Source organism: Capricornis sumatraensis, chromosome 4 (genome assembly GCF_032405125.1).
Source record: "Capricornis sumatraensis isolate serow.1 chromosome 4, serow.2, whole genome shotgun sequence".
Lineage (NCBI taxonomy): Eukaryota > Metazoa > Chordata > Mammalia > Artiodactyla > Bovidae > Capricornis > Capricornis sumatraensis.
In genome coordinates this window covers 134,630,748-134,642,826 of record NC_091072.1, presented here as the reverse complement: position 1 = coordinate 134,642,826, position 12,079 = coordinate 134,630,748, and the positions used below count along the sequence as shown (strand labels likewise).

Here is a 12,079-nt window from a genome sequence, read left to right as displayed (position 1 = left end):
GGTGTTTTGGCTTCAACATCAGTCCTTCCAGTGAACACCCAGGACGGATCTCCAAAGACAGTAGTAGGCATAATCTTATCACTTGACCTAGGAAGAATAAATAGTAGTTCTTAGGCAAAGGTCTTATTCTACAAAAAATAGCCACTCTTAAAGCAGTTTTTTTTTCAGCAAGCATAAAAGGTAGATTTTTCTTTGTGTTGTTTGTATATACATTTAGAAATTTTGTTTACTCCTTCCATTTCTCCTCTTACATTTTTCTATAGCATACTTTCTTCAGATATAAAAATCAGTCCCTTTACATTATTTATGTAAAGATTTCTTTGTGAAACGACAATCCCTTAAATTATTGCTCTTCCAGTGCTACAGTCTATGTTTTAATATGCCGGTGCCCATCTTGGAGTGCTATTAGATTGATTTTTCCACATTTGAATTTGACAGTGGTTCTCTATAATGTGCCTAGACTGGGATACAAAATAATGGATGTAAGTGGATACTCAAACTTATTTTCTATTCATGGCCCACCTATCATGTAAAATGCAATGATTGTGGAGCCAGATCAACTTCTTTTGTTTATGAAAATAGAAGAACACATTGAAGTCCTACTGTGGATAGGGGTGGGTTGGGAACTGGTGAGTCTACCTGTATTGTAAAACTGAGTTAGCATTTACACACACATGTACATACAATAGATAGTAGAAAAGGCTGTGTAGGAGTGTCAGTACCTTGGGCTTTGAATTGCATCGCCTTTACTCACTAACTTTATTGTTGCAATAAAGAAATTGGCTATTTCGCTACCTGGTATTTTGTAAAGTTTGTGGTAATAGTACATTCATTTTCTCTTACTCTCTTTTCCTCCAGCCATAATGAAAGGAAAGTGACCTGTAAACATCCAGTCACAGGACAGCCATCCCAGGACAATTGTATTTTTGTAGTGAATGAACAGTAAGTAAAGCGTTTCATGGAATGCCTCTATTCAAAATGGGGTCAGCGTTCCAATTGCCGTTATCCGTATTTAATACAGTACAATGGAACAATTTTTTTAATCTTTGGATTTGCAGTCAAGTGTAGTAACAGAATACCATCTGTTTACCATGTGTGGTATAGAAACATGGCTTAAAATTTTTTCATGAGGAATGTAATTTCAGAAGCTATTTTTACAATAGCTCAAACACAGAGAATAAACTCAAGATCCCTGGACGCAGGGTCAGGGGGAACTAAATTATTAGACTAATTTGGACTTAGGTTTCTCATCCTTAAACAGAGATTTCTCAGGATTTTTATAAGCATCAAGTGAAATTTATTTGAAAAAAAGTTAGTTGTTGGTACCATTGTTATTATTTTCTTTAGGGGGTTGGGAGAGGGCTGCTGCACTGCCTGTCTTATGGGATCTCGGTTCCTCAACCGAGGAACGAACCCGTGCCCTCGGCAGTGAAAGTGAGGGTCATAAACACGTTACCACCTGGGAATTCCCTATCATTTTTATGGCCTTCAATATTATAATAGCAAATCTTGTAATTAAAATTTTGTAATTAAAACGTTCCAGTTAGATGACCGAGTAGCATATCTGTATGAAAGCTTATTAAAATAAACATGATATTAACTTAAGTTGTGCTTAGTTATATTTCATGTAGTTATAAATATTAAGCTGGAACTATAGAGCTTATTAAGCTCTAACTAATACCCAGCTGTTTGGAAAAGTCAGACAGACACCAGCATTATTAGCTCCAGGAAAACATTATCATAAAGTGGTTTACAGAAGTAGCACGTTCTAGCACTCTTGACATGTTATATTTTCAGGACTGTTGCAACCATGACATCTGAAGAAAAAAAGGAACGACCTATAAGTATGATAAATGAAGCTTCTAACTATAACATGACTTCAGACTATGCGGTGCATCCAATGAGCCCTGTAGGGAGGGTAAGTTATTTTGCTTACTCTTAATATTGATAACTGGCATAATTGGTAGTATCCATTATTATTACTCTTAATGAACTTAGAATTATAGAATAATCATTTCATTTTTGTTATTACATGAGTCTAATTACATTTGAGGTAATTGGCATAAGAAGCAAGGCCTTAGAATATAAAGAAATAAGATTATATTTTAATAATTTAATGACTTACATTTTAAAAATATTATAGAGTTCTGATTTTGAATTGTTTTACAATTATAATGGATGTTTGTGTGAGACAGTGGCAGTTTATTGAATCAACTTAAGTTTTAAAAGTGACGATTAATTCAATGACCTAGAAATCCCATTATTAAGTATGCCTAGAAAGATAGATTGGTATGTATGGCTTCCCTGGTGACTCAGAGGATAAAGTGTCTGCCTGCAGTGCGGGAGACCCGGGTTCGATCCCTGAGTCAGGAAGATCCCCTGGAGAAGGAAATGGCAACTCAATCCAGTACTCTTGCCTGGAAAATCCCATGGACAGAGAAGCATGGTAGGCTACAGTCCATGGGGTTGCAAAGAGTCGGACACGACTGAGCAACTTCACTTTCAGAATGATATATATATTCTAGTTTATTCTATAGTATTATTTTATTCTATAATATTATATTATACTATTTTGTTAATGTAGAATCCATTACTGCTAAAAGGTTTCAAAACCCTATGTCAGTTGCTTGATGACTGAAATATTTAGAATTCATTATGTGAAAAGTGTCATAGCCATATGGATACAGAAGTGGATGGTTTTTCTTTGTAATCAGAAACAAAAATACTCTTTAATCTATGATACCAGACTTGTGTGGCTATAATAATTTATAGTTATTGCTTCTTGTACCATAATGTTAATGTTTTGGTATAGCATTTTAATATAAAAATGTCTTCAAACTCTTAGATAATCTGCTAATCTGAATAAATAGTTGCCTTAAAGTTACTGCTTGGTGCCTAAATTAAGGATAGCAAGAGAATCAAAGGATGATAAAAGAATTGTCTTTATTTATTTAGAAAATACTTATGTATTTTATAATAGTAAAACAGTTGTAGTAGTAAATTATGGTTACTGTAAAGAAATACTAGTTAAGGTTTTTTAAATGAAATATTGTAGAATATTAAAATAAGTATAGATTTTCAAATAATGTAAATTATTTCTATTTTGTATATGACATAAAGGATAACTGAGCATCATAGTGCGCTTAACAAAAACAAAACAGCCAACTCAGAATGCAGATGCGCTGTGTAAATACAACAAATCCCAGAAGTCAAAAGAGAGAATGAGAAATTCAGCCACAGAAAACTACCATGCGCGCATAATATTGATAACTTACATGACAATAAAAGAAGAATCCTGAGGAGAAAGTGTTACATAGGCAGTTATTTGAGGGGGAAAGAAAGATATTCTGTAACTATGAAAAGAGTTGTTTACATGAATAGACACACACATGTATACACAGTGACATTAGTTGCCTAGAGTTGTATTTGGGTTATTTGAATGCTGGTGTCTAGAGGTGAGAAGTAGTCTGGTCCTTCGACATCTTTCTGTACTGTTTGAGATCTATACTGTGTTTTTATGCATTATTTGTTCAAGAGGAAATTAAAATTTACCCAGAAAAAAAAATGCCATGGTTGATATTGGACCTTAAAATTCTATTATGTACTAATATAAGTTTTACAAAAGGAGGTTTTAATGAAATGTGCTAGCTTTCCAAAGATTCTAGTAAGTTTAAAAATAAGAGATAAATTGATACTACTTACCTTCCCTGCTGCTGCTGCTAAGTCGCTTCAGTCGTGTCCGACTCTGTGCGAGCCCATAGACGGCAGCCCACCAGGCTCCTCTGTCCCTGGGATTCTCCAGGCAAGAACACTGGAGTGGGCTGCCATTTCCTTCTCCAACTTACTTTCACAGAGGAATTGAAATTCAGCTTCTTTTGTCTTTATGTTTGTTGGTTACCGCTATCATTCTGACCAAGATAAATTGTCTGGGTTAAACATAGCAATATTTTAAAAGATTATGTGTACTTTTAAGAATGTGGTAAACACCATCTGGCTGGCATCATTCAAGTTCAGAGTTGTCCTTAAAGAAGAAAACACTACATGACATTAAGCAGTTCCTTCCAGTCTTGTTTTGATTTGATGTGATATGTTTATTTATATTTTATCTGTGAGATTTGCTCTTGTAACTTGACACTGTTGACTTTCTTTAATTGGGACAACACTGTTAACTGCAGATATGAGTCAAAAAGTTCTGTCATTTGGTTTATTCTTTAAAATGCATTAATATAATTTTTACTGAAGGTTCATTTTATTTGTCAGGTAGGGCAAAATACTGCCATACACTGTGCCTTTTAAAAAATTGTTCCTGAAAATTTTAAAGGAGAGAAATATGTGATCCTTTTGTAATATCCTTGAAGAGGAAAAGCCTTTGTGCAGAATTCTTATACTTGAAACATCTAAGACACAAAAGCAGAATTGTAATAATTCATCTGAAAAGATTAAATCCTGGAAGTTTCAAAGAAATCTGGAAAGAGATTTAAAATTAGAAAGATAAAAAGTAAACTCAATATCTAGGCATTAATACCATATTTTCTGTTGGTTTTTTTTTTTAGACTTCACGGGCCTCAAAAAAAGTTCATAATTTTGGGAAGAGATCAAATTCAATTAAAAGGAATCCTAATGCACCTGTGGTCAGACGAGGTTGGCTTTATAAACAGGTATTTTTTTCCCCTGTTTGATGTGACAAAAGAAGAAAATATAAAGAAGCCTTTTCAGCTGAAGGTCCTAAGACAGTTGTATAAAGTGGAGAAGAAACTGTATAGTTAATCATCCAGGTTCTTCCGTTTTTATTACTATGAAGAGTGTTAGGGAAACAGTGAAAAAAGAAAAAGTAATGGGTGTTACCTGGAACAGAGATATTGTGTGTGTGTGTGTGTGTGTGTGTGTGTGTGTGTGTGTGTGTGTGACAGAGAGAGAGAGGTATTTCAAAATTTGAAATTAAGTGTATGTTATATGAAAATGTTAGGAATAACATGCTAAGATCTTCTAGGCAGAAATATTTTTTCAGTGGGAAAAAATACAGAGTAGTTGTTCATTTTTCTGTTCTTATAAAAAGGTACAATTATGTAGTTCTCTGCTTTGATTTATAGAGAAATTTGATGGTAATTTGAGATTTTTCTGAGTTTTGCAGATTTTTGCTTCCATGCCCTCAAAACTACTCTTTCAAGTGTCTCCTTTTTTTTTTCTTTTCCTTTTCTTGTTTATCTGCTTGCCCAGGCATAGGTCACTCTTATACCCTGATAAGTAGGGGTTTACATTGTTCCATTATCTGGAAAACCTGGTAACTAAGCTTTTTTGGAACCTTGTTAGTTTTGTAATTGGTAAGGATGTGTATACATTGAACTTGGTGGCATCTGTTTTGATTGCTGAGAAGCTGTTGTTTTCTTTTTCACTTTCTGGTTTGCATCTGGATTTCAAATAAATGACCTCCAGATAACTGAGATAACTGCACTCAGGACCTTTATCTTCCTTTGTTCTGTCTTTCTGATTCTACATGTGCACACATGGTGTTAGTTAAATATTAGTTCATTAATAGTGCTAATTTACTCTGTCAAATAATGCTAATTGCTTTCAGATGACCTAATAATTATATTCATTAAAATTCCCAATGAGGTCGTTATGAAACATTCATTAGACATCATTCAACCTGACAACTGGATGGCAACTAATCTAACGTATTGGAAGTAGACCCACTTAAAATCCAGAAAATCCCCATTCAAGCAAATTAATTTTGCCAATTTCTGACTGCATTGATTGAGTGTGTAACTTGGATACCAACTTTTAATTTTTATTTAAAGATCACTTAACTATATTTTAACCATCTGACATTTAAACTTATCCAAGCTGAAAGATTTTTAGCTAGACTTTCTAATGAGTCCAAATTCTGTTCAAATAGCTAAATGTGATATTGAGCTTTATAGAGGATATGGAACTCCTTTCTTAAAATGATTGCAGTTCTTAGTTCTTGATCCCTTGGTTAAAATTATTGCCAAAGCTCTACCAACAAGTTTCTCTACTCCTGAGTACTTATTCTGTAATAGGTGTGTAGCTTACAGAGAATATTTGTAGAACTGCTTAAAAATCTAAACTTTGAAATTATTTATACTAAAGAAATAGTTAATTAAGAAATTAAAAATGCATATTTGAGAAGGGGGTGCTTTCTTTAGTGTAATTGTAAATTTTAAGGACGAAATCTCTTACTTAAGAGATTTTTACCCATATAACTGCTTCAGTTCCGAAGCCATCCTTACGTGATGGTCACAACTAGAAATAAATTGAGAAATATTAATCAACACACGTACAAACTGGCATCTTTTTTACCTGTTTATGTCTGTGTTTGTGTGTGTCTGTGTTTCATTTTCTCCTATGGTTTTGGTTTATTGCATGTGGGAAGGTAATTTTTATTTAAATTGTAGTTTTGTTTGAGCTTGGTATTTTTATTACCTAAATTACTTAGAAAAAGCTGCCAAGTGGGTACTCTCTTCTGCAGGATAAGCAAAACCTAGGCTGGATATGTAAGAAGAAAAAAATGTTTATTAAATATGTTTGTATGCTAAGGTTCCTTTATTCACAATCATTTTAAATCACATTACCTTTGGAATAATTTCAAATCACACACTTTTCTTCGTGTTGAAGATTAACATATTTATTAAATCTGGCTTACCAGAATGCACACCCTACTGCACAATCACCTTATTCTCATGCTAGCAGACGTGTTCACATTGCTTGCAAATATGAAACCAAATCAAACCGCTTCAACAGAATTCCTTTTTACATGACAGTATTATTCTTCAAAGACCAGTGTACTTAAAAATACATTACCATGTTATAAATCCCTGGAAAACTGCCCCAAAATTTTGATTAGGGTTTTAGTTAGATTTCTGTGCAGCATATATCAAACACACCTTGTTTTAAGAGCTTATTTTAAACAAATGCACCAGAAATGAGTTTTCACTTTCTGAAATGAAAAAGAAATAATCCTTTTTCATGCTGGTTTCTTTCAGGACAGCACTGGCATGAAGCTATGGAAGAAACGCTGGTTCGTGCTTTCTGATCTTTGCCTCTTTTATTATAGAGGTGAGTTTACTACCAGAAACTGTAGAATATATGTGAAGCATCAGATACTCTTTCGAAGAAAAAAATTAGAAATCTTTTTACTATTTTATTATCAACAAACTGATATCAAGAAACTCTTGATATGTGTGATATGTATGTGTTAGTCACTCAGTCATGTCCAACTCTTTGTGACCCCATGGACTGTAGCACACCAGACTTCTCTGGTGAGAGTCCTTGGGATTCTCCAGGCAAGAATACTGGAGTGGGTTGTCATTCCTTTCTCCAATTGACATATGTAATTTGAAGTAAATAAGGTGGGACAGAAGGCAATATAGGGCTTCAAACTGAATGGTCTTAGTTTTGGTCTGGTTTTTGTAATCTCTTTCTGCCAACCTGATTTGTTTATATGATGAGCATGTGAGTATTCACTCTATAATGTTATCCTTGAATTCAGTGCCTAATAGATAAGGAAACATTAATTTGATAGGATTCTTTTTATATGTCAGTTTTGTCACATCTAGCCATTGGTCCACTAGACACCCCATTCTCCCCAGCATATGATTTTAGAGCATTAGACACTACTATGATGTATTAGCAAATAGGAAAAATAGCAAAGAATTTATTTATTATGATCCCTTCCAGTACCCTCTCTCTGTCTCTCTATCTCTGTCTCTCTGTCTCTCTGTCTCTCTCTCTCTCACACACACACACACACACACACACACACACACACTTTTCTTTGGAACAATGGCAACCCCCTTGAAATGAGAAAGTTGCAAAAGGGATTAATAGCCTACAAATTAGGCTATTGATGGAGAAGAAATAAAGGTATTATTAAAAGCAGTCTTCATTTATACCTCTCTCTCATTTATTTTAGTGTTTTTGTAGGCTTTAGTAAGTTGTTGGTTAATGCAGAGTCAGAGTCCAGAGCAGTCCCCGTTCAGGTGCCTTGTGGATCCGTTAGCTCCCGCGGAGCTGGTGTGTAGCAGTGCAAGGATGCATGTGCCTGCTCCCCTGGAAGTTTGCTTCAGCTGCAGTATGGAATCATGAATCTGGACAGTCAGCCCTTCTTCTGTACTTTAGAATCTGGTTGGAATCAGTCAGTATATAATTACCAATTTACATACCGCAAAATACAGTAGGATTTTAGAGCCTATTAGCCGCTTTTAAATTTACTTTGTGACTGTCCCCCCAGAAAAGGTGGGACAGAATTCGGTGGTCACCTATCGAAGCAGCATATGCAAATTGACCTTCAAAATTTGAAATTACTAGAATTATATTCATCTTTTTTTTCCCCCACTGAATACCGAGGTTGAGAAATACTGCTGAGTCAGAATTAACCAAACCTATAAAATTTCATGTTTGGCGTAGAGATATTGGTTGGGCTGCAATTGTGGTATTATCTTTAGTTAAGTGCAAGACTTAAAATTTTCTTTAAAGGTTTTCCCAGTCTTAGAAAGTCAGTGTTTGTAACTCATACATTATTCCTAAGCTTATAATTTGTACTTTTCTTTCTTTTTTTCAGTATGTTTTGTAGACTAAATTTAGAACTTTTAAGAACAAGAAAATGTTTGCTGCTTCTCATACAAGAAATTTCTTAATGTTAATTTGCAACAGAAAGAACACTAGATTCCTTGCCATTTGATATTATTATTGCTTATGGAAGTGTCCTTGCTACTCATCACGTTTATTAAAATAAAATAACTTTTAATGTAATTTGAAAAAAGTAAAGGTGAATTCCAAAGCCATGTTGAGTATGAGATTCCATATTATTTTTAAACATATGTGTTTTATGTTCAATACATCTATTAATTATAGTGCAGTTTCCCTAGACAGGAGGAATATGAAAAAGAAGAAAATATAGAAAGGAAAGAAATATCACTTAACTCACCTCTTGTTCTTCAGATGGTTGGAAAGAAGCATATGATACTATACTTTTGTTACTTTATCAACAGGAAATGTTAGATTTTAAATGAAAACTCAGATGTTAGTGAAAAGGTCATAATAACTTGCAATTTTTAGAGTGTTTACCATTTGCTAAGCACATAGCATTATGATCTACGTCTCTTCCTCACAGCCAGCTGAACGTGAAGGTGAAAGTGTTAGTCACTCAGTTGTGTATGACTCTTTGTGACCCCATGGACAGTAGCCCTCAAGGCTCCTCTGTCCGTGGAATTCTCCTGGCAAGAATACTGGAGTGCATAGCCGTTCCCTTCTCTAGGGGAATCTTCCCAGCATAGCCACTTGATAAGGTGGCAAATCTTATTCTACACAGTCACACAGGAGCAAACTAAGGCCAGCAAGGGCCAGTAGCTGACCTCAGGTCTCCCCTAGCAAGTCTCAAGAGTCAGGATTTGTACCCAGGCACCCTCACCACAAGTTTCTGCCCCACCCAAATCTTACCTTCTCTTTTTTCTTGGCCACACCATGGGGCTTGTAGGGTCTTAGCTCCCTGACAGGGCTCAAACTCTGGTCCCACAGCAGTGAAAGCACAGAGTCCTAACCATTACACCGCTAGAGAATACCTAATCTCGGTCTTCCCTTGTGCATTGAATACAGCAGCCCCATTCATTTCTTCTGTATCTGTCCAAGCATCTAATATTCTATTTAGACTGTGCTGTCAGACATTTTTAACAGGTCAGTCTGTGTTTTACAGATACGGGAAATAATACAGTGAGAGAATAAGAGCTTTGCTGCCTTTTTTTTTTTTTTTTTTTTTAACAATAGAATAGCATCCAATACCAGATGGAAGCCCAGGTTCTCAGTGTTCTTTACCAAACACCAGGCATTTTGTGAACACTGTGATAAGGCACAGAAATTGCTCTGTTCTGTAGTCAGTCTATTGATGAAATTTAACACGGGATATAATTCACTCAGCAAATATTTATTGAGCAAGACCTGGTTCATTCCAGGTATTATTAAAATAGCAATGAAAGAAAGCTTCCATAAAGCTTGCAATCTTGAGAGGTCAGGGAGACAGTGGATCCACTCAGATAAATAAACAAGACGACGGTAAGTGCTTTTAGGAGGAGAAGGTCATGATACGAAAGAAGGTCACGGGGCAGGAGCCCGTTTGGATGAGGACTCTGAGCAGATGGTTCAGGTAGCAAGATCCCAATGACAAGAAGGAGCTGGAGTGAAGCAGAGTATTCCAGACAGGAGGGACAATAGTGCAAAGGCCTTGTGGTAGAAAAGTATTGGGCGTATTGAAGGAGCAGGAAGAAACCAGTAACCCAAGCTCTAGGGTTAGTGGTAGGGAAGGAGATGAATGGGAGAAGTGGAGATCACACCCATGTAGGATGCTATTGGAGGTTAGATTCTGCCCAAAATGCCACAAGGAAGTGACCGTATATTTTTAATCACAAGAGTGATGTGCTTTAATTTACATTTTCGAAAAGCTCACTCAAGCTGCTGTTGAAGTGAAAGTGAAAGTCTCTTAGTTGTGTCCGACTCTTTGCAATCCCATGGACTGTATAGCCCATGGAATTTTCCAGGCCAGAATAGTAGAGTGGATAGCCTTTTCCCTTCTCAAGTGGATCTTCCCAACCCAGGGATCAAACTCAAGTCTCCCACATTTCAGGCAGATTCTTTACCAGCTGAGCCACAAAAGAAGCCCAAGAATACTGGAGTGGGTAGTTTATCCCTTCTCTGGGGGATCTTCCCACCCGAGTAATTGAAGCAGGGTCTCCTTCATTGCAGGCAGATTCTTTACCAACTGAGCTATCAGGGAATCCCCAAGCTGCTGTTAGGGAACAGGTTATAAAGTAGAAGGAAGGAAACATTGTGTAGAAATAATGGTGGCTTCAGACTAGGGTAGTAGCCAGCAGTGAGCTCTTTTGATGCACCAGACATCTTAATAGGTGGTAAGATGCAGAAATTAACAATATAGACTCCTCTCCTTATGGCGCTCACAGATTAGTTGAAGGAGTCTGAGAAAGAATGTTGTAGTATTCAGTTGTGTTGACGACTGTTGACCAGGCCTGTACAAGAAAGGGGTCAGGAAAGAAGGTTGATCTAGAGACAGATAACTTGGTTTGTACATACACAGCATGAGAGAGCATGGCATGTTTGCAAAATAACACATAGAGCTTAAGGAATAACACATAGAGCCTAAGGAATAAAGATTATACCTGAAGACCTAGCAAGAGGAAAGGCTAAAAAGTAAATCAAGGCATGAAAGACATTTGTTTGTCATTCTAGTAAATTTAAACCCCTGTATTGAACACGAAACTGTAATTGTATGTATGTCTTATGTTGTTCCCAAACTTCTTTGAAGCAGAAGAAGAAATGGTAGACTAAAATATCATTTGAGTCCATTAACGTGTTGGGATTCTTATGGCTCCTGTCCCAGGTTGTGTTCCTCAGGAAGCAAGCCTTGAGATGGAGATCAGTGTGCAAGAGGCTTACTGGGGCGTGGTCTTGGTATCAGGACCTGGGGCTCGGGAGGAAGAGAAGTGGGACCGTGCAGAAGGAGGAATTAGGCTTCCCTGCAGTCCGGGAAAGGCCTGGCTGACCCCCAGTCCCCGACAAGGAGTTCATTCTTTCTACAAACATCAATTACCTTCCCTTGGCTTGACCAGAGTACAAGGCCCTCTGGGTGATTGAAACTAAGACAGTTACCTAGGTAGAGAACTAAAAGCATGCCGTGATTAAGAACATTCAGGGCTTCCCTGGTGGCTCAGATGTAAAACATCTGCCTGCAATGCAGGAGAGCTGGGTTCAGTCTCTGGGTAGAGAAGATCCCCTGGAGAAGGGAATAGCTACCCGCTTCAGTATCCGTGCCTGGGGAATGCCATGGACAGTGGAGCCTGCTGCGCTATAGTCCTTGGGTCTGCAAAGAGTCAGACACAGCTGGGCAACTAATACTTTCACTTTCAAGAACATGTAAGTAATCTAGCGTATGACTCTTTGGATAGTCATTTGATGAAGATTTCATATGCCTTCAGTTTTATATAATAATGGCAGTTGTTACTGAACTCGTAGCGTGGGCTGAGTGCATCATTGCAGTCATTATGTCTGTTAA

General features: G+C 36.6%; 1 protein-coding gene across 6 annotated transcripts in view; it reads left to right on the top strand.

Moving 5' to 3' along the window:
• PLEKHA5 (pleckstrin homology domain containing A5) overlaps positions 1 to 12,079 on the top strand; it is a 261,444-nt gene that overhangs the window by 156,157 nt on the left and 93,208 nt on the right. For 3 of the 6 annotated variants that reach the window (XM_068969980.1, XM_068969979.1, XM_068969978.1), the window contains exons 4-7: positions 859 to 942; positions 1,798 to 1,918; positions 4,554 to 4,658; positions 7,005 to 7,077. In XM_068969980.1, coding sequence (XP_068826081.1) covers positions 859 to 942; positions 1,798 to 1,918; positions 4,554 to 4,658; positions 7,005 to 7,077 — 383 coding nt within the window. Of the gene's footprint in view, positions 1 to 858; positions 943 to 1,797; positions 1,919 to 4,553; positions 4,659 to 7,004; positions 7,078 to 12,079 lie in introns of those variants that run through there. The other 3 variants (XM_068969984.1, XM_068969982.1, XM_068969981.1) reach the window with 1 other exon arrangement.